The 22,055-nt window shown below is 42.5% G+C and overlaps 1 protein-coding gene across 5 annotated transcripts in view; it reads left to right on the top strand.

The window, feature by feature from the left end:
- Window positions 1-22,055, top strand: part of ARHGAP9 (Rho GTPase activating protein 9) — a 956,751-nt gene that overhangs the window by 719,714 nt on the left and 214,982 nt on the right. For 4 of the 5 annotated variants that reach the window (XM_069230800.1, XM_069230799.1, XM_069230802.1 and 1 more), the window contains 2 exons: window positions 208-285; window positions 18,421-18,474. In XM_069230800.1, coding sequence (XP_069086901.1) covers window positions 208-285; window positions 18,421-18,474 — 132 coding nt within the window. The remainder of the gene's footprint in view (window positions 1-207; window positions 286-18,420; window positions 18,475-22,055) is intronic. The other variant, XM_069230801.1, reaches the window with a different exon arrangement.

The raw sequence follows: 22,055 nt of genomic DNA, 5'->3' as shown, positions 1-22,055 counted from the left end.
GGGTATTTCGTTGGTGGTCTACATACACCTCTCACTATGCAGAGTAGCATGCATGTTGCTGAAATGGAACTGAAACATAAACTTGACTTGCTAGAGAGTTTCAGATGTTCACTACTTAACTGGGAGGAGATCTTTCACTCCCCCTCCCAACACACACACATACTGATTTCCTAAATGAACCCCTCTTCCCTGTTGTTTTCTTTACAGGGCTCGATGTTGATGGAATCTACAGAGTCAATGGCAACTTGGCCATCATCCAGAAGCTTCGCTTTATTGTTGACAGGGGTGAGTAACTTCTCTTTTGCAAATGACATGGAAGCAGTTCAAATCTAATTTAGTTTAGGAGAAGGTGGGTGTTTCGTGGCAGGGTTTCCTCCAGAGTGGACTGTGATTTAGTGGACATTATGGGTATGTAGGAGGTGAAGCATTAAAACTAGTCCAGCCGTTTCGGTAGTCCATGGGAGAGTGACTTTATACATAAATAGGTTAATATGTTTAGTGATATAATGCCCATAACTTTACAAACCTGAAGTGTTTCCAGTTTAAAATATGGCTAGACACAACTATCGCTTCCGATACTAAAGGAGAAGGGGAAGATGGTTGGTGTGTGAATTATCACGATGAATATACTACGTTAGCACAAAGAAAATGCATGATAATTAGGTTCTTGAGTATTACCTCCATCAAAACATGCCTTGTGTTTCTCTCATTTATGAAGTGCAAAATACCATATATATATCTGTACTCATTCTACCTGATGGCCACGGCCTGGGTTCAGCATTTCTGCAGCTGTGCAGGACGCTCCCATCCCGTCGCCTCTCACTTAGGCTTTGCCCATATAATGGCCTGTGTTCCGACAGCATATACCAGGTATCCTTGACTCCTTTCCTCCCTCTTTACCAGCACTAGTGCTTGGGTCCTGTGCCACTGTTCCATCTTGTGATCTTACAAGGATGCATAGTCTTTCTGACCAGTGCAAGTTTCTCACCTTTCGAGAGGGCCGGCAATGAAGCATGAATTTAGACCTGGGGTATCATTCTGGTCATACTTGCTTTATGTCACACTGACTCCACCATCTTCTGCTACACAAAGGACGAGCTTGAAACATGATGAACACAATCAAAAATTACATGTTAGTCATAGTGTTTGAGGGATAGATTCCAATCTAAGATGATCTGGCACTGAGCTATCCGCACCCGCATTCACCTCACAGTGCAGCACCTCCTGGGGTGGACAGCAACTTTGCAGACCTGATCAGCAGGAAGCATCATTGATTCCATGAATAGGGACTGTATCCCGAGGTTCTTTGCACGTACTTCCAGCGTTTGGGGACACTTTGGATAGACCTGTCTGCCACCCCCAAGAAAAGCAGGATGCCCAAACTGCGCCGCCAAGTACCCTAATCCACAGTTCATGGGCAATGCACTGTGGATCAACTAGTCACGGAAATTGAGCTTGAGCTTTTCCACCTCTCACGCTTCTTGCCTTCTTGGTGAGGTAACTCAGACATATCCCTCATCCTGGTAGTGTCAACCTGGGCCAGACAGCTTTGATACTCCAAACGCATTGAGATGTCACTCAGCCCCACAAGAGGCTTCCCCTCAGACTGGACCTTCGTATGAAATGAAAAGGTCAGGCATCCTGACCCTGAGCAACTCAGCCTTGCAATATGCACCTAAAGTCGTAGAATTTGTGTACTTCAGCCTTCCACAAGATTGTATGGCAATTTTAAAGGAGGCATTTCAATTCACAACTCACAACTCACAAGAGGCTTGTTCATTACTGTGTCTACAAAGACCTGGATCCCCTTAAAACTGCTATCAAGGATGACAGTGCCTATCTTATGCACTTACAAAAGACAGGCCTTTGGCCAGGCAAGATGTCTATGTAAAGACGTCTTTTCACCGCTCCTGCGAGGCCCTGTAATTTTTCCCCAATATCTCTTTAGCCAACCTCTCTCTTCCGGGCCCCCCATTGACGGTGTGCTGTGGAGCATGAGAAGAGGCCGTAGAGACCTATTCCACCTGCTGAGTGGAGCTGCATGCAACATGCCAGGAACTGTGGCCCATGGTCGAGATGCAGCTTGAAACAGCTGTGCACTTGCACTTAAGAAGTGTATATCTGCAGAGGCAGGTGTGGACCTGCTTATTGGAGCTACTGCAGCCTATGGACACGGACAGCAGCAATGGAAAGGTGGAAGCGCACCTACCTCTGCGGCCCCCCAGTGATTAGGTGAAGCAGCACATTTGTGTGCTGACTTTGGACTTGGGAAATGCGGCATGCCCCCCTTTGAAGCCCTTGGGCCCCGTGTTATGATTTACTGCGTGCGGGTCACATTTTGCTGAGAAGAAAACTTGCTGAATCTCTGTCAGCAACCTCTTTGGTAGTCCCTAGCCATAGGGCAGAATTAGTCTGAAACACAAGAACAGGTTCAAGAGAGCATTTCAATTTTCTTTAGGACACAAACCCACGGGGAAGTAACAGCCACGGCTCATCCAGAGCAATCACTGGGGAGCCAAGGGTGTGCCAAACTCTGCCATGTTGATTATGAAGGCTTGTCTTCTGGAGAGTCTCTCCACCTCCAAGGCTAAGCTACGGAGAGTCTCTCCACCTTCAGGATAAAGCTACGGAAGAACTAAAAGCAGATATCACCACAAACTTGAAGGTTCTGAAATCAGACCTCATCCAGGTGATCTTGCATTTCTACTCCAGCACTTTACGCCAGAAAGCATGGTAATTCAGGTGTTTACAGGCAAACTGAACCCAAATGCATTTCTGACTACCCTTGGACAGAGATTCAAAATGCGTGAAAGCATTTGCAAACACACAAGTTCTTCTCCACTAGCTCGGCCTCCCTTCAGTGAACCTGCGTTGCCTCCTAGGTAGATACTTGCATGCTGTCTGGGACATGTTTGTGGAGATCTTGCCAGAAGTCCCAGAAGACCTCCGGGCCAACCTCCAGCATCCATTCAGGATGGTCAGGACGCTGTGAAATATGTAATTCGCTCGGGCCTAGACACTAATGACTGCCTGTGTAGGGCAATCAGGAAAAGTGTGGTGCTTCCGCACCATGCTTGGACCTATTCAATGGGATTTTCTAGTGATGTTTAACAATCCCTGATGTACATACAATTTGACGGCACGTGTCTCTTCAGAGGGAGCGGCTCAAGGCGAGCAAGGCAAGAGCACAGTGTCTTGGGCTAGCACCGCCTTTATGGCAATTTCCCCACCTGTTTCACTGTTTTCAAAGCATTGGAACGGTATATAAGCAGAGGCTGTGTCAGCCCTTCCTAAGCAGCAACAGGCCCCCAAGCCTTTTGAGGCAGAGGCTAGGGGTCCAGCCTCCATCCGGAAACAGTAATCTTCATTACTCATCTAAACATAAATAACAAAAAAAAATTTATTTTCAAAGAATTTGCAGCATAGATATAAATAACATTCAGGATTCATCCTTTATGATAGATACACAATTATTTTCCATACTTTACTTAATATTACTATCACATCAAAGAAAACAAGGACAGAAAAAGTGCCAAAGATCAACTGCTCATGATTAGAAACACAGAAACCGAGAATAAATCACTCACGTATCCATTAGCAGATTAAATTTAAAAGAAGCCTGTTGGTTTCTCAATGAATCACCACTTATTCATATCTGGGTTCACTTCCGTACTTTTGTCCTTCACTCCATTCCAAAAAGGCAGAGACAAAACCAATCCAGGCGAATTTTGTTGTATTGTGTTCTTTCCGAAATATCTAACCTTTATGGGGATCGTTGTCTGATATTTTGCTGTTTTGCTATTATTTATCCTAGCAGGTCCTTGCTGTGGCAACAGTTAAAGGTTATTTGTCTTCTCTTTTAGCTTTACATTTGCTTGATCAACCCTCTTTATATAAATCACCTTGTGATGCACTTTCTCAAAGGCTGACCCATATGCTACTGCCAACACCATTTAAAAATGCCCCAGTGGGACCTCAATCAGTTTCTCACTTTTCTCATATGCACTGCATTTGAGCCCTAACACTGCTGTTCTCTTTAAGTGCTTAGCTTGAAGATGGCATTCCTCACAGCGATTACGTCTCCTTGTAGCATGAGTGAATTGCAAGCTCTCGCTGTCCAGCAACCATATATCTACTTCTTTCTGGACAAACTACTACTGCCTACTAAAGTAGCGTTCCTCTGGAAAGTTCTCATGGGTTTCCACATAAGATAGGCTCTCCCTCTGTCAGCTTTATTTGCCCTGCTTCATCCACCCAACGATGAAAGAAAGGCTGCTCATCTAGACCCAAAAAGAGCTCTGAGATTTTACATCAGTCATACCATGGAACACCGGGTGGACAATCAGCTCTTTGTAGGCTTCTCTGGAGTGAAGAAGGGCAAAGCTGTGCAGAAACAAACAATCAATAGGTAGACATTAAAACTTCCTATGAATTGGCAAATAAACAGCCTCAGAGCGAATTCTGCCATAACAAAGGCTGCTACCACAGCACTGGTGTGCAGGATGCCAGTCTTGAACATCTGCCCGACTGTTTCATGGGTGCCAGTACACACATTCACAAAGCACTACTGCCTGGATAGTCCGATCCACCAGGCAGAGCATTTTGGCCACTGTCATGCAGGAGTTTTTAATCTGAGTCATTCCACAGATCCACCATCTGGGGAGGTACTGCTTTGATATGCATTCACAAGTGAGGAATATGGAGTTAGAAGTATTCATCAGAAGAAAGTTACTTATCCTTGATAATCCTTTTTCTTACGTGGGATACTCTGTCTCACCTCAGATTCCTCATCGACCCACCCATCTCCATGTTCTGTGGAATGGACTCTATTGGTCCATGATAATAATATGCCAGTTTAGAGATCTGCACACTTGCACATACTGATTACTAAGACTCCATGTCCCATGGAGTGACAGATATCAGAAAGAAACCGACGTCAGCATTTGAAGGTGGCAGCAAAGGAATTGCTGAAGAAAATTCTCTACATCCAATCTGGCATCTGAGGGTATTTATTCACAAGGTGAGGAATTATTCTTCAAGACCTAGGACCAGAACCTATTTTGCTCCTCATGTAGGTACATCGCCTTAGGCAGTCAAGACATAAAATTGTACACCAAAATCCTGGCTTCCCAGACTCATTCTCTCTGTGCTGATACCTCTGGACCAATCCGGCTTTATCAAGGAATGGTAGACTCATGATAATATCAGGAGGGTTGTCCACCTAGTCGAAAATGTCAATAAGAAAAACACCCCAGTTATATTGGTGTCCCTTGATGCCAAGAAGGCTTTCGAGAAAGTGGATTGGAGCTTCATGAAGCTTACCCTTGAGCGCTTCAGTTTTGGCCCCACTTTTAGTGGTATGTTATTGGCGGGGCACCATTCTCCATATTGAGAATGCATGTGAATGACAGATTGTCTGAGCCCTTTACTTTGCAGAGGGGTACTAGACAGGACTGTTCTCTAGCCCTGTTCTTTTTTGCCTTAAGCATTGAACCTCTAACAGCCTTGATTTGAGGGGATTAGGGGCATCCCCTTCGCTCATGGGAAGTACAAAATCATGCTATGTGCCAACAACATCTTATTGTCCCTTGTTAATAATGCTGCCTCCCTGCAGCACATTTTGTGGCATCCCCTAGAGTTCAAGGCTGTTTCAGGCTTTAAGGTTATCACTTTCTAGTAGGAACTCATTAACCTTTTGCTATCCGAAACGGACATAGCTCCAATCTCCTGACAACCACAGCTCACTAGGCTAGAAACACATTAAATACTTAGTTATATGTATTTTGCTGCAACTTTTTGATGTTTATGCCACAAATTATCCTCAACTCCTCATCTTTAATTATGACGATTATAGGCGTTGTTCTTCACTCTTCCTCTCCTGGCTGGGGAGGAGAAACTTGAATATTCTCCCATAGGTTTTATACCTATTCCAGGCCCTCCCGATTGCACTCCTTTAATCGTTCCTCTCTGAGCTGCATTCCCTGACATTACAATTTATTTGGCAAGTTCGAAAGCCATATTAAGTCACAAAGTTTAACAGCCTGCTTAGGCGGGCGGAGCAATTCACCTCCCCGATTTTCCATTCTATTATAAATCATCTCACCTGGGAGTTATTGCTCATTGGTCCATCAGCGCCTTAAAAAAATATTGAGTCCATACAAAGTGGGCAGTGGTTGTCAGGTTCCTTTGCGATCTAATATGAAAACCTAGGGGCACAGACGGAGGTGACGGACTCCATCACTCAACGAAAATTGGACACATTTGTCCTGTCACCACATACTCCCGTTCATCATAATTCAGCGTATACTCCAGCCCAACACTGGTGCCATTTTGACTAATAGAAGGTGGGTGACCGACCATCTCAGACATGTTTAGTAATCAAGAGATTCTATCCTTTGAGGAGTATAAACAGCAACTCCGCCTTCAGAAAAACAAACAGTGTGGTTAAACCTAAATGAGACACTGGGCAATGCGTTCAGACTTCTGCACAGCCGCTGAAAAATTTGTAAAGTTGGCCGAGGAGTCAAGAAGTAAAATATCATCATTATGCAATATATTTTTTTTTGCTAGACATGACGATTTTCTGTCCCAGCTGTTATGATCCCGCTGGATGAAAATTGCAGATATGTAGATCTCAGACTCTTAATGGAAGTTCCTGTTGCATGGCGTTACCACAAACTCTCACAGCATTAATGGCAGGAAAGAAAACTATAAAACTCTATTCGATTGGTACCCCACAAAGCATAAGAGGCTTTTCCTCAACAATAGTTCTTTCTATTGGTGAGGTTGAGGGATGGTGGGTGCTTATGCATTATTTAAACCCAAAAACAGAGATGGTTAGAAAAAAAACGCAGGCCATGCCTATACCTCTGTTCATCTACATTTAGTTGTGGTTGTACCCTACGTGCAGAATAGGGAACACAAGTTTTGCAACATGAATCCTTTTTGGATTCACATGCTGTACATTATTCAGACATACAATGGATGGGTCCAGAATTCTCCAACATAGTAGTAGTCCGTCTCTCTTTTTTGTTGTTGTTTTTGTTTTTCGGCATCAACGGTCCCAGCATTTGGCATGGTATCCAGCCTCTTCTTACATCATACACCCTCCCGCGGAAGCTCCCACTCGTGGTTGCCATTTTAAGATTATTTTTTTCCACTGCGGGGTTTGGAAGCATAGCAGAAGGCTCACTGATTTGTGAAAAAAAGACAAGGTTTGGAAAGTTTGTCGAAGGAACATCGGAAGAAGACCACCATTTAGAGGTACCGGAGAAGATTCCTGTCAACAACAGGAGTTTCAGTGTTGATTTGGAGAATGCTTGGACAGGGGTGCCCCTGTTCTGTGTGTAATGGAGAAGACTGCTTTTTAAAACTGCTCAAAGTGACCCATACATTCGAGCAGAAAGATCAACATCAGGTGTGTAACCTCTCTCTGCCACTCGTCCATCGGAGCAATGACTGCAAAGCCAGTGCTGGGATCATACCAAAAATGTTGAAGGCAGGAGAAAAGCAGAGACAGGCACACTGCGCCATGCAGGGACTGAGTGTACGGTGCTGGCTTTTTATGTAGTGTATAAGTGTAGGGGTACAGCATGCAAGAAGTCCAGGCAATCCTTTTTTTGGTTTACAGAGCTTATTTTATTAATCCCAAGTGCTCTATTAGTGGTAGTGTGGTTGAGCAGCTTAGGCTTAACAGAGGGGAGCGGTAAGCACTTGTTACACAGACAGAGTAAATAAATTGTATACACACTCTAAAAGAAATCAGAGACCACTTTATAAAAATAACACCGATTTTTATATATTTTTAAACACCAAGCTCATCGATATCAGGTAAGTACTTTCAGAGTTAAAGATTTTTGTAGAAATAGAAAAATACAGTTAAATAATGAATTTGAGGCATGAGCCTCGAACGGGGTAATGTTATCCTATGGGAGAAACATATATTGCATAGATATACTTACAAGCGCCTTTGGTGGTTGCCTTCTAGGACATAAGGTGCTTAGGGGCCAATGTCCAAGAAATCACTAGCAGTTCGATTTTACCTGCCCTGGTGTGTCCTGGTTCAGAGGTGCGGATTGTGTTGGGAGCCTTGAGCACTGCGCGTTAAAGTCTATGGTTGAAGTACCTGCAGAAGAAAGGCTGCAAGTGGGAACTTGGGGACAAGTCCAGCAGGACTCCAGGGGGGGTGGGGGGGGGGGCAAATCGGCTCTCACTGGTCTCTGAAGCACATGGACACAGTTTGGTTACGTGAACCCAGAGGTGATTTGTCTGGTGGGTCGCTGTACAGGGAGTGCAGAATTATTAGGCAAATGAGTATTTTGATCACATCATCCTCTTGATGCATGTTGTCTTACTCCAAGCTGTATAGGCTCGAAAGCCTACTACCAATTAAGCATATCAGGTGATGTGCATCTCTGTAATGAGAAGGGGTGTGGTCTAATGACATCAACACCCTATATCAGGTGTGCATAATTATTAGGCAACTTCCTTTCCTTTGGCAAAATGGGTCAAAAGAAGGACTTGACAAGCTCAGAAAAGTCAAAAATAGTGAGATATCTTGCAGAGGGATGCAGCACTCTTAAAATTGCAAAGCTTCTGAAGCGTGATCATCGAACAATCAAGCGTTTCATTCAAAATAGTCAACAGGGTCGCAAGAAGCGTGTGGAAAAACCAAGGCGCAAAATAACTGCCCATGAACTGAGAAAAGTCAAGCGTGCAGCTGCCACGATGCCACTTGCCACCAGTTTGGCCATATTTCAGAGCTGCAACATCACTGGAGTGCCCAAAAGCACAAGGTGTGCAATACTCAGAGACATGGCCAAGGTAAGAAAGGCTGAAAGACGACCACCACTGAACAAGACACACAAGCTGAAACGTCAAGACTGGGCCAAGAAATATCTCAAGACTGATTTTTCTAAGGTTTTATGGACTGATGAAATGAGAGTGAGTCTTGATGGGCCAGATGGATGGGCCCGTGGCTGGATTGGTAAAGGGCAGAGAGCTCCAGTCCGACTCAGACGCCAGCAAGGTGGAGGTGGAGTACTGGTTTGGGCTGGTATCATCAAAGATGAGCTTGTGGGGCCTTTTCGGGTTGAGGATGGAGTCAAGCTCAACTCCCAGTCCTACTGCCAGTTCCTGGAAGACACCTTCTTCAAGCAGTGGTACAGGAAGAAGTCTGCATCCTTCAAGAAAAACATGATTTTCATGCAGGACACTGCTCCATCACACGCGTCCAAGTACTCCACAGCGTGGCTGGCAAGAAAGGGTATAAAAGAAGGAAATCTAATGACATGGCCTCCTTGTTCACCTGATCTGAACCCCATTGAGAACCTGTGGTCCATCATCAAATGTGAGATTTACAAGGAGGGAAAACAGTACACCTCTCTGAACAGTGTCTGGGAGGCTGTGGTTGCTGCTGCACGCAATGTTGATGGTGAACAGATCAAAACACTGACAGAATCCATGGATGGCAGGCTTTTGAGTGTCCTTGCAAAGAAAGGTGGCTATATTGGTCACTGATTTGTTTTTGTTTTGTTTTTGAATGTCAGAAATGTATATTTGTGAATGTTGAGATGTTATATTGGTTTCACTGGTAATAATAAATAATTGAAATGGGTATATATTTTTTTTTTGTTAAGTTGCCTAATAATTATGCACAGTAATAGACACATGCACACACAGATATCCCCCTAACATAGCTAAAACTAAAAACAAACTAAAAACTACTTCCAAAAATATTCAGCTTTGATATTAATGAGTTTTTTGGGTTCATTGAGAACATGGTTGTTGTTCAATAATAAAATTAATCCTCAAAAATACAACTTGCCTAATAATTCTGCACTCCCTGTAGTTAGAGGCTCTCATTTGGCTTTGGTGACCTGAAGAGGTGGAAAAAACTGGGCAGCAGAGCCACTTTCGATGAAGGACTCATGTGTCCTAATGTCAGTGTTGGTGGTGCCGCTAATGGACAAGCAACACTCCTTGGTAGATGCAAGGACTCCGGTACCCAGGGTATTGCTGTCGAGACACTCCTGGAGGGGGTCAGCGTTTCGAGATTTGATTAAAAGTGACGGGGCTGACCTCCTGGACTCACAACAACCTCTTCCTGGTGAGCTGCGACCTCGGAGGGCCCAATGGTCAGCAAGACAAAGTTACGGGTCGATGCTGTTGGTACCTGCAGATGCAGGGGGATGGCTCCTCCACCTTAAATGAGATGCTGCTTGGTTGTTGAAGGGTAGAGCAGTCGTCCAAGGGTTTGGTGTGGCTGCTCAGCTTCTGGACGAGTTGGCCATTGTGATTGTAGCTGTGCAAGCAGCCAGGTGGGGTTTGGCACCAATCTCCGTGCAGGACCTCTGTTCTCAGGACCTCAGCTCTTTTTTGTCCTTCCTTTGGTTCTCAGTTGACAAATCTGTCTTCCTGGTGTCAGAGGGACCCTAAATACTGACTTATGGGGTGTTTAGGGGACTGTAGGGTAGTAGCCCATGGGCTACTCACCCCAAGGGTGACTACACCCCCTATGTAGACCACCTTAGGGGTGTGACTAGCCTAGGAGTGCAACATCCCCTGAATATCTAATTTCCTGCCTGCTCTGGTGCCAAATGGGCCTCAGGGCAGGGGGTGGCGTGCCCCAGTTCTGGAGGATGGGGGGAGCCAGGGTTGCATATCAAGGGCGGCAGAGGCGTTGAAGCCTCTTGCCTTGATGTTCTAATTCACTAGCTATCCTGCAGGAGGGGGTGTGATCACCTTCCTCCGAGCAGGCATTGTTTCTTGTCTCTGAGAGCATGGGCTCTCACCTGCAGGGGATCAGTAACTCGTCTGTGGTGGCAGACTGGTCAATACCAGTAAGCCAGCACACTAAGAGACTAGTAGGTTTTGCAGGGGGCACCTCAGAAGGTGCCCTCTAGGTGCATGTCATTTTAAATCTGATACAGAGATCAGTATGGATTTATTAAGACGAGCTGTTTGATACCAAATACCAGTATTTTCAGTGAAGCCATCATGTAGCTGGGCTACCCGTGATGATTGGTGCCCAGTACATGTCCTTAAAAAAGGTATCCTGAAAACTTGCAATGTCTAGCAATGGAACAAGGCATCACATGTAATATAATGCACCCTGTCTTACGACACTTAAGGCCTGCTGTAGGGGTGACTTACATATATTGCATGCAGTGGGTATGGGCATTGCACACCGTGTGTGCAATGTTGTGTGTTTAAAAAATGGATTCTACCATTTAATGCATTCTGCAACAGCAGTCTGCATGTGTTTGAGTGTGGGTCTCTTAGTGTGGCATAATACATGCTGCAGCTCCTAGGGACACTCTTTAGTACTCAATCCCTCGGTACCAGGGTACCATTTACTTAGGGACTTACAAGGGTGCTAAAGTCCTTACCATTTGGGATACAATTAGCCAATTATATTGTTTTAAAGAAAAGAACACTGGCACTGTGGCCTGGTTAGCAGGGACCCAGTGCACTTTCAGCCCAAAAGGCAAAAAGTGGGGTTAACCTTGTCAAAAAGGGCACTTTCCTACAGAGAGTCAATCTCTATCCTTAAAAGACCCAAGTCTGTTGAGTGACAATAAAGATAACATTGCCAAATGAGCAGAAGGAGAATGGTTGGATGCCAAAATAACATTCGTCGAGGTTAAGAAATAATCACTCAGACACAAAGAGAAAAGATCCCAGCTAATGCCTAAAAAACATTCAGGGCTAGAGTCTCGAGCGCCAGACTAAAAGACACAAAAGGGAGCCTCGACATCCATAAAATTGCTGATCAAACTCAAACCTAAGCAGAAGTAACCCCTTACATCCCTCTGTAGGGACACCGCAGGCGTCAGAAACCCCTGAAAAGACAACGATGTCGAAAGACGGTCAAAGTTGAGATGTTTTGACATCAAAAAAGAAAAAAAACTCAGGAGGTGTTGAAAAAAATCGATGATCGATACATTGTCAGAAGATTCTTTGATGTTGAAGAGAAAATCAAAGCTGACACTCGACTCCGAAGAACAGTCAGCTGAAATCGAGAGGAAAAATGACACCTCCACGCTGAAACTGCGGCATTACTGCAAAAAGAGGGATTTCAACGCTTCCCTTCTGGAATTCCGAATCCCACAAAAATCTTCGCTGCCAGAGGAAGAGGTTGAGAAGGTAAAAAAACTGGACCCTCCTATGGCACAACAAGAGAAAGAAGAATTCTTTAAGGAGGAGGACACAGAAACCATTGGGGTTTTTCAGGAGTCTGAGTAGTCAAAGTACACAGAAACGCGGTGGCAGGATCTCGAAACAGATTCTGCAGAGGTGATTAACTCTTCTCCATTGAGAACTTCGCCTCTCGATGAGATTGCACTATATGGAAAAATCATCAAAAAGACTGCAGAAAATGTGGAGGAGAAGACACAATCATGCTTCCTCCTAGAGACCTTGATTCACAAACAAGAAACCAGTTCCTCCCAGTGCTGCCCAGTATCCTAAATCAGGGAAGAGACACATTCAAGGAACCTGCAACATGCAGCATGCAGTGCGGACTGACACTGAGGACTGAAAAGGAATATAAACACTCATCTGAGGACCATATATATATATATATATATGGAAGGGTGCCAGCCGATTCCATCATTGCATCCATGGCAAGAAAAATGGCAATATCTCAATGTCAAAGAAAGCAAAAAGATGGATCTGATGAGCAGAAAATATGAGAGAAGTGCAGCTAATAAGTGGCAGATAGCCAACTCTAATGTTCTCCTAAATAGGTATGCGTACCAGCATTGGGAAGAGAAGGCAGAACTCATGAAGTTCAAAAAGCTGCAAGGCTGGCAGAAGAGGGCAAGAAACATTATTAATACTTGTCACAAGTCTGCTTTAGAGGCAGCAGACACTGCAAGTCACCAAATGATGGTGGAAACAACATTAAGACGTTACATTTGGCTTTGCATAGCCATCTTCAAACCAGAGGTGAAAGCAAACATTATAAATACTCCATTTAATGGGGAGCAACCTTTTGGCAGCACAGTGAACTAAACTCTGCAGCAGCTCAAAAAAGATTATGAGACTGCAAAACCAAAGGGAGTGCATCAATTCAGACAAATCATGCATAGGGGAACAGCACCAGCACAAAGACATGCAGGAAGGGGTAGTTTCCCTGGTACCATATCACATTAGGGGTTTCAGGGTATATTCAATCACAAACAACCCCACAGCACTGGTAGTATCATGCGCAAAGATGCCAATCTTTTTGTGGAAGAGCACAGGCAGAGCTCAGCCCCACAGTGGGGATGAGGGGGGTGCAGCCCCTGCAAATAAGTAACTTAGGGCCTGATTTAAAGTTTGGTGTATGGGGTTACTCTGTCACAAATGTGTATCGTTAAGTAGACAAATAGATAGTAAAAGCAAACTTCCTAAGCAAATGCAGTGCAGACATACAAAAGGTGATGATAACAATTCTCAGATTAGGATTCTCAATAAATATAAAAAAAATAATTGCCAAAACCAGAATAGAAAAAATATTTCTGGGAACAAGAATCAACTCAATAGAGACAACGGCGAATCCCTGTGAGAAGAGGATAACATCACTACTTCAAGAAACTCTCCTGTACCTGAAGGGGCAGTTTCTGACAGTGAGTACTGTGGGACAAATTCTGGGGAAGATGGCCTCATGCATTCCTCTTATTCTATATGTGAGGCTACATATGAGACTAATTCAGGAATGTCTGCAAAATCGGTGGTCACAAGCTATGGGGAGTTGGGAAGATTTAGTGGTTGTCACACAAATAATACCAGAAGAAATGGCATGGTGGAACAGATCACATCTAACAGCGGGAAGACAATTTTCCACAACCAACTCCAACAGTAACCATAACTACAGATGCTCAATTATGTGTTGGGGAGCTCATATGAGCTCACTTAAAATCAAAGGTGCATGGAAAGAACAAGAAGTGGTCCAGCATATCAATATCCAAGAACTAAAAACTGTGGTCCTACCCTTAAAAGCCTTTCAGAAAGAGCTATGGAAGAAATCAATATTAATTCAAACAGACAATACCACTAAATTGTTTTACATAAAGAGTGTGGAACACAATAATTTGTTCTATCACAAATATCTCAGAAAATATAGAGGTGGGCAATTCAATACATATAGACCTAACAGCAGTTCATCTTACAGGGAAGGACAATGTCGAAATTGAAAAGTTTAGCAGGAAAGCATCAAGCTCCCACAAATGGGAACTCAATCAAACGGTACTCATTTAGATATTCAAGAGATGGGAAACACCAGCAGTAGATCTGTTTGCAACACCAAAAACACAAAATGCCAATACTTTGCATCCAGGCAACCTCAACACCAATCTCTGGGGAATGCTCTGTCAATAAACTGGTCAAGGAGATTTGTTTATGCTCCCCCTCCCCCCCCAATACCATTGTTACACAGAATAATCAACATAAGCAAAGAAGGCAAAATGATACTCCTACTTATTGCCCCTCAGTGGGTGAGACAAATGTGGTACTCAGAACTAACAAAGATGGTGCAGGGCAACATTAGGAAATTACCAAGACAACAAGACCTGCTGTCAATGAAAGAGGGGGAGAGTGCTCAATCCAGACCCAGTCTATTAGTTTGCCTGCATGGCTCCTGAAGGCTTAGAATTTGGACATCTATGTTTACTGTAAAACACAATGGCCGTTCTCAGAGAAGCAAGAAGGCCAACAACAAGAAAGTGCTACTTAGCCAAATGGGAAAGCTACTGAAAGTGGTGCCAAAGAATGGACCTATTGCAGGGAAATACTGAGGACACAACAGTTCTAAGATATCTTATATACCTACTAGATTGCAAACGAACTTCTGCTTTGTTAAAGGTACATTGAGCCACAACTGTAGCCTACACAAAGGTCAAATAGGAAGGTGTTTCTTCAGAGCACTAGTAATAAAATGATTCCTAGAGGGAGCTAAGACAATAGCATCATCCAGACAGGTGCCAGCACCCACATGGAACTTCAATCCAGTACTAACACAACTTATGAGGAAACCATTTGAACCTCTACACAAAGCAACATTAAAAATACTTACACTGAAAACACCCTTTTTGGTGGCAATGCGTCACTCCACAGGCTGTGATTACAGGCTCTTACAATCCAAGAACCATACTTACAAGTCCACAAAGACACAATAGTCATAAGGACAGATGCTCAATTCTTAGCAAAGTGATTTCACGCTTCCACATAAATCAGTCAATCAATTTAAAGTTTTTTTCAAACAGTAAAAAAATCAAGCAGAAAGAGTGTTTCACACACTAGACGCAGGAAGAGCAATCATGTACTATATGGAAAGAACAAAGGCAAGTAGAAAGACAAAACAATTATTTGTTTAATTTTCAGACAACAGTGTGGGAAAACATGTGGCTAAGGGTGCAATTGCTAAGTGGACCTCGCAAACCATTAAAATTTGTCCCACAAGTACAGGAATACAATTAAATTCTAAACCAAAAGTGCACTCAACACAGAAAAAAGGAACTACCATTGCTTTTCTAGCAAATATACCTTTAGAGTACATTTACATGGCAGCTACCTGATCATCAGTTCACACGTTTTCTAAACAATATTGCATAGACATTCAAATGAACAAGAAAGCTGAAGTGGGATAAAAAGTTCTCAAATGTCTGTTTACAGATTTAAGCTCATCTTCAGCCCAGCCACTGCAAGATTTAAAAAATGTTACAAAATCAGTGCACAGCATGTAAATCCAGGAAAGATTCACGCAGCAAAACCGAAATGGTTTATTACCTGTAGGAGTCGTTTTTGCAGCTTGAAGAATTTTATGGATTCACAAGCAACTCACCCACCTCTCCTAGAAGATATGAGAAAAAGAAGTTTAGTAAAGAAATAGAAGAATCTGAAGATGGTGACCATGAAGGGAGATTCGGGGGGAGGGCTTCCGACATAATAGAAGCTGGATAAGACACCAAATGGTGGGACCCACAACACCCAATAACAACAAAAAAGAGGACTACTACTATGTTGGAGAATTTAAGATCCAACCATTAGATGGCAGAATAATGCACAGCATGTGAATCCACAAACTTCTTCAAGCTGCAAAACTACTCCTAGAGGTAGGAAACCATTTAATTCCTCTGACGTATCCCTTTAGACAACATATTTACGGAGGATCTTAAAAGGGTCACACATCCCAAGATACCTACAGCTTCAGTGTGGAACCTCAGCATAGACCTCTTTTGACCCATGGGTCCACCCTTTAAACCATTGTCTTCCTGTCCCCTTTAGTTCCTCTCTTTGAAGGTGGCCTTCTTACGTGGATTAATGAGCTGCAAGCGCTCATAATACAGGTGCAATTCACCTAGATCCTCAGAGATAGGGTTGTTCTTAAGAACAATCCTAAGTTCCTTCCTGAAGTGGGATCACCCTTCCATCTCAACCGAGCCATAGAACTCCCAGTTTTCTTTCTGCTACCAGACTCCATTGTGGAAATAGCATTTCACACTTTGGGTGTGAAATGGGCTCTTATGTACCACATTGACAGGACAAAACCATTCTGTAAATCCAGATATCTCTTTGTCTTCTTTTCAAAGCCCCTGAGAGGTCACTCCATTTTCAAAGTAGGCATTGCCAGGTGAATAGTCAAATGCATTCAGACAGCTTATGACAAGGCAAAAAGGGTACTACCTGCCCCACCCAGGACATACCCTACCTTTAAAAAGGGTGCAATTATGGCCTTCCTGGGGAGCATCCTTCATGTAGAAAGCTGCAAAGTGGCCACCAAGTCAACAACACATAACTTTACTAAGCAAACCACCACATATCTTTGCTAAGCATAATTAAGTGGATATCCAGGCCTGTCATCAGGCCTTAGTATTCCAGACGGTGTTGAGGACATTATTTCAGATCTCTGCATCATCCACATACTAGCCACCTCTTTCTTGAAGATGCTGCTGTACAGTCTATACCAAATTTGTGCATCTACAGTCACACATGCTAAGAACAGAAAATGCTACTTACCCTGTAAACTTCTGTTCGTAGTGTGCAATGATGTAGATTTGCATACACTCATCTTCCTCTATGGAAACGGGGGCTGCCGCTCACCCACTGTGTGAAAAATGATCTAACATAGAATTGGTGCCATGAGAAGTGTACACCAAGAGGAGGAGTCACAGCACTCCTCAGGACCCCAAACACTTCTTTGGAGAAAAACAACTTGCACTCATCTAAGGCCAACACTAGATGGCAGGAGGATTCTATGCATGTGAATCTACACATGACATACCTATGAAGAAATACTTACAGAGTAAGTAACATTTTCCTTCTTCAAAAATGGTATCCTCCCAAGGTGCATAGCCAGCCTTCTCATTCGCCCTGTTATTGAATACTTGCAGGAAATCGTCTCCTAAACATTTATGTGAAAAAAAAACAGAGATGAAGTAGCTGCCTTGTGGCTAACCTTGCTGTCTTGAAGTAGGCTACACTCGAAACAGAAACTAAATTTAAAGGAACAGTCATCTTTTTTAGTGGGTGCCAGATTTAAAGATTGTTTTTATGTAGTTTCTCATTTTCAATGACTTTTTTTTAAAACTGTAAAGTAGAAAAAAATATTGGCATGTAAGCTAATACATGTTTGAATGTTTCTGGAGTCTAGCCTGACTGCCAAGATTTATTTTACAGTTGTGAATCAGTGGAGAATAAACTAGCTGTAGAACACTTGTAAAAGGTAAGTAACTGTTCCTTCTTAAACTTGTTGCAGTTGAATTTTGTACTCACTACAAACCATTCTTCAAGTACTGATTGTTCCCTAATTTGATATTGATCTTTATCTGGTCCTTGAAAAGTTTTGACTCAAGGTTATTTTATTTTTTTCAGGCTCTACTTCGTTCTGTTAGGGCAGCAGAGGCATGTACTCCATTACCCTGGTGGATTATAACCCTCAATATTTTGAGATCTCTGCTTGCCTGGCAGAGATATTTATGCCTTCTTTTTAAATGTACTTTATATTTACTGAGTGGCTGCCTTGTTTCATGCTTTTGCTCAGCAAACATTTTTGTTTTTCAAAAACTAGGTCAGTTGGTCCAACGAAGTTACACTGACAATCTGATGTCAGTCGGACTGTTGTGTAAGGATTCTGTCATCAGAAACATAACGAAGGACAAACATAAAAACTCTAAAAAGAGAGATTGACTGTTAGTTTGGCAGACATGGTACTTTGCCACATTTGTGGTGGTGTGCCCTGTCCGCCAAACTCCACAAAAAAACAAACTTCTCTTGAGTGTTAGAGGGTTTCTGCCCTTCTAAAGTTCTGTGAAACACTCCCCTCAAGTAGCCTACAAACATTTTCTCTTAAAGTTGTACAAAAATATAATTCTTCAACACCAACTGTTACAATTTACTTTTTTCTGACAAAAAAGTCAATTAACTGTTATTTTCCAGAGAGGGCAGTGACGTCTGATGGACGATATGTGTTCCCGGAAAAGAGGCCACAAGGTAGCTATGTGACGACTCTGTTTCATATGTTCAGTGTTGCCAGAGCTTAAGTCCTCATTATAGCACTTCATCCTGAGCTTGTCCAGTTACGGCTTTTCATGTGTCATTGTACGCTGCCTTTGTCTGCACGTTCTTGTCTGCAGCCATCCCTCTCAGCTAACATGCATGATGTTCTAAATAGTTTATTAAAAACCAGGGTAGTTGGGAATCAGCTACTATGGTTCTCTTTGTCATTTTTGATGGAGAGGATGAATCACGAAAGTCCCATCTGAATATCTCATGCTGGGAGCTGGTACCAAAATTGGAATTTGAATCACTTTAGTTAAAATCACATTTTACCCGGTTGAAAATTGACCTAAAGCCTCAAGGACAGTTGGGAGTCTAATCCCAAAAAACTAAATCTTCAGTCCTTACATTCGCCAACATAGCTGTTCAATTCTGAGCCCTGTTTATGGCAGATGTCCCACTGGTGGGGACATCCTTCTCTTCAAAGGCACGGTTGTAACTCCCATCAAAGATAGTGGAGGAACAGTCACGGCATTGAGTAGGGGCAGTCTGCCACAAGGTGTCAGTCTAGGGGAGTAAACTTTGTGAAAGTCAATCACAGAAATTGTGAATAAAGAAAACAATGGTCCTGAAGGGGAAAGTGTGAGCCTCAACTTCCTCGGCAACCATATACAACTATCAAAAGATTGGTTTATACAAGAATCAAATCAAATGTATTCAGTTAGTTTAAGAACAATAAAAGTTACATTTTTCTTTTCATACATTTTGATTGGCACTCCGGTAGCTTTTTACTTGGCATTTAATTTATTCAGCAAGGCAACAAACAAATGTGTTTCGGCTCAGCAGAGCTTTGATCACTGTAATGCCTCTGCTCTACACCCAAAATTTTAAACACGTAATTTCCCCAAACATTAACAAACATCAGTGACGGACTAAAGTTTGAATCCAGAACTGCCACCATTTCACTCGCAGCCGTCTCATTACCAACTCAAGGGGTTTTAGATGCCACATGCATATAGATATATATTTATGATTATCGTTGGTGGAGGTACTGGTACAGAGGATCCAGCAGCAAAGCAAAGGAAAATACAGTCAGTTGATCGGTGTCCAAAGTTCAATACAATCACCGTCAGACGATCAGTGTTTTGAGCACCGCGCTAGCTGTCAATGCCTCGGGTGGCGCACTCCATTGTTTGTGATTTACCATCACATCGTTACGTGCATTGTACATTCCATACCAATACCAGGTCTACCACGACCTGTGGGTGCTTCCAATAATCTCTCTTTATCCTGATGATGATGCATTATAAGTAATTTCATGAAGTCAAAACGTCGACAAGATACTAGTGGATTCTAATTTACATTTCATTCCTTGTTTTTTGTTCCTCATCATTTGTCATTATTTGTATATTATAGTGTCTGAAATTGTATACAATCTCTCTCCACCACAAGCATTTTTGCCAGTGTCTGGAGAACCACAGTTGAAGTGGGAGGAATGCCAAAATTATTTCACAATCTACATTTTTATGTTTGATAATGAAGACGAAGAATTAACACCTGAAAAGAAAAAGAAAATATTATTGCATTGTTTTGGGAGCGGGAGGCCTAAAAGTTTACAATTGCATCAATAAGAAAATTCATGCTGAAGGTCATGGAAATGTGTATAAAAAATCCCTAGAAGATTTAGACAATTAATACAAACCAACAATATGTGTTGCAGTGGGTCACTTCAAATTCTTTCCCAGGAAAGAGGGGAAAGAAGAATCTAAAGAGGACTGTGTGTCTGCTTTAAAAAAAGTATCCCTTACTTGTTGTTTTGGAACCCTACAAGATGAACTCAGAGACCAAATAGTTATGTGGGCTTCTAACCCAAATATTCAAGACAATGTATGGGCAAAAGGTGAACAACCACTGCAAGATATGATTGACATTGTCAAAAGAGCTGAATTACCAGTTGGATGTGCACAGGCTGTTTTATCGCAAAAAAAAAAAATTCAGGAAGACTCAATGGTAGCCAAAGTGAACGCACCCAAAGGTCCACACAAGCATCATTTAAAAAACAAACAAAGAGAAGACTGAGGTGGAGTGAAAGAGTAATGTGGAAAAATTAACACAAAGGAAGTGTCATAGGTTCAGGCAGTAATAGGAAATTTCCAGCACATATGCAGAAATGTGCCAAGTGTGGCATCATAGGTCAGAAAGTTTGCAAGAGAAACTCAGAGGGTAATGTCAAAATAGTTGACCGAGATAATGAGAAACTCAAGTTCATCAGATGATTCAGAATTAAACATGTGTGTGCTTAACGTGGAATATGTGCAAATACTTGATATAGACATGAACACTAGTGGCAAAAAGAAGAAACCAATGTGTGATATGTCTATTGGAAGGGTAGATATTTCAATAGTAGCTGACTCAGGCTCCCCATACACAATAGTGAATAAAGATGTGTGGGTGGAAAATGTGCACATGCTTTGGGGTGTAAGTTGGAACACCCTGATATTTCACTTAAAACATTCACGGGTGAACCCATTGAGACTATGGGGCATAGAAAACTTAAGTTCATGTTCAAAAGCAGAGAAACTATGGACAAATTGTACTTTTGTGCTACAGGTCCCTTGGTATAGGGTGGATCAGGGAAAGTTTGGAAAAACCTTGAATCCAAACAGCTCAGAACCTCTACTTATAACTCAACCAGGAGAAGAAATTGGGTTGCACATCTGAAGAAAACTTCCTTCAATCTTCACATGCAGTTTTGGTAAACTTAAAGGATTCCAACATAGAATTCAAATGAAAACGGAAGCAAAACCTAGCATTCATAAAGTTAGGAATATACACTTTTTATTGAGAAATTAAGTAAGAGTTCAACTAGAGGATTTGCAAAAAAGGGGAATAATAGAACAGGTTGAGTCCTCAGAATGGGTAGCTCCCTTAGTGGTAGCTAAAAAGGTAAATGGTAAATTAAGATTATGCATTGACTTACATGATCTGAATCAAAACGTTATTGTAGATCAATATCCCTTACCAAGAATGAATGAGATATTAGCCCTTACAAAGAATATAAAATGGATCTCCACTATTGACCTCACTGTGGCATATCATCAGATAGTGTTACATCCGATAGATGGGGAATGAAGAAATTAAAGCTGGCCTCCTCAGCATTACATTCACGATGACGTAAGCTTGCCTGATCTTGAAAGGAAGCTAATGACTGAGGTGCGCTTCACAGAGGCCTTTGTTAACAGCTAACACGCTGGAAAGCATGTTTATGCATGTGTGTGTGCATTGCAGTTACAACAGGAATCCCATTGTGAAATGCCATTAACAATGGTTTACTAGTACATTGTGAGACATTCCTGTAATGGTATTTTTAATGAATATAGCAATGTTTAATCAATTAATGCAGGTTGAGAGTGAGAGAGATATTCCCATAAATATTTTTTAAAGTACTTGCTGGTCGAAGGTGTCCAGCACTGAAATCAGGCTGCCCCAATGCTACAATAGGCTACCTTAACAAATACATGTTGTGGGTCCAAGAGTGTGTTGGAGCTCATCACCAATATTGCAAAGAACATCTC

This window comes from Pleurodeles waltl, chromosome 4_2 (genome assembly GCF_031143425.1).
Source record: "Pleurodeles waltl isolate 20211129_DDA chromosome 4_2, aPleWal1.hap1.20221129, whole genome shotgun sequence".
Lineage (NCBI taxonomy): Eukaryota > Metazoa > Chordata > Amphibia > Caudata > Salamandridae > Pleurodeles > Pleurodeles waltl.
The sequence above is the reverse complement of the archived record's forward strand: the minus strand, read 5'-3'. Positions and strand labels throughout refer to the sequence as shown.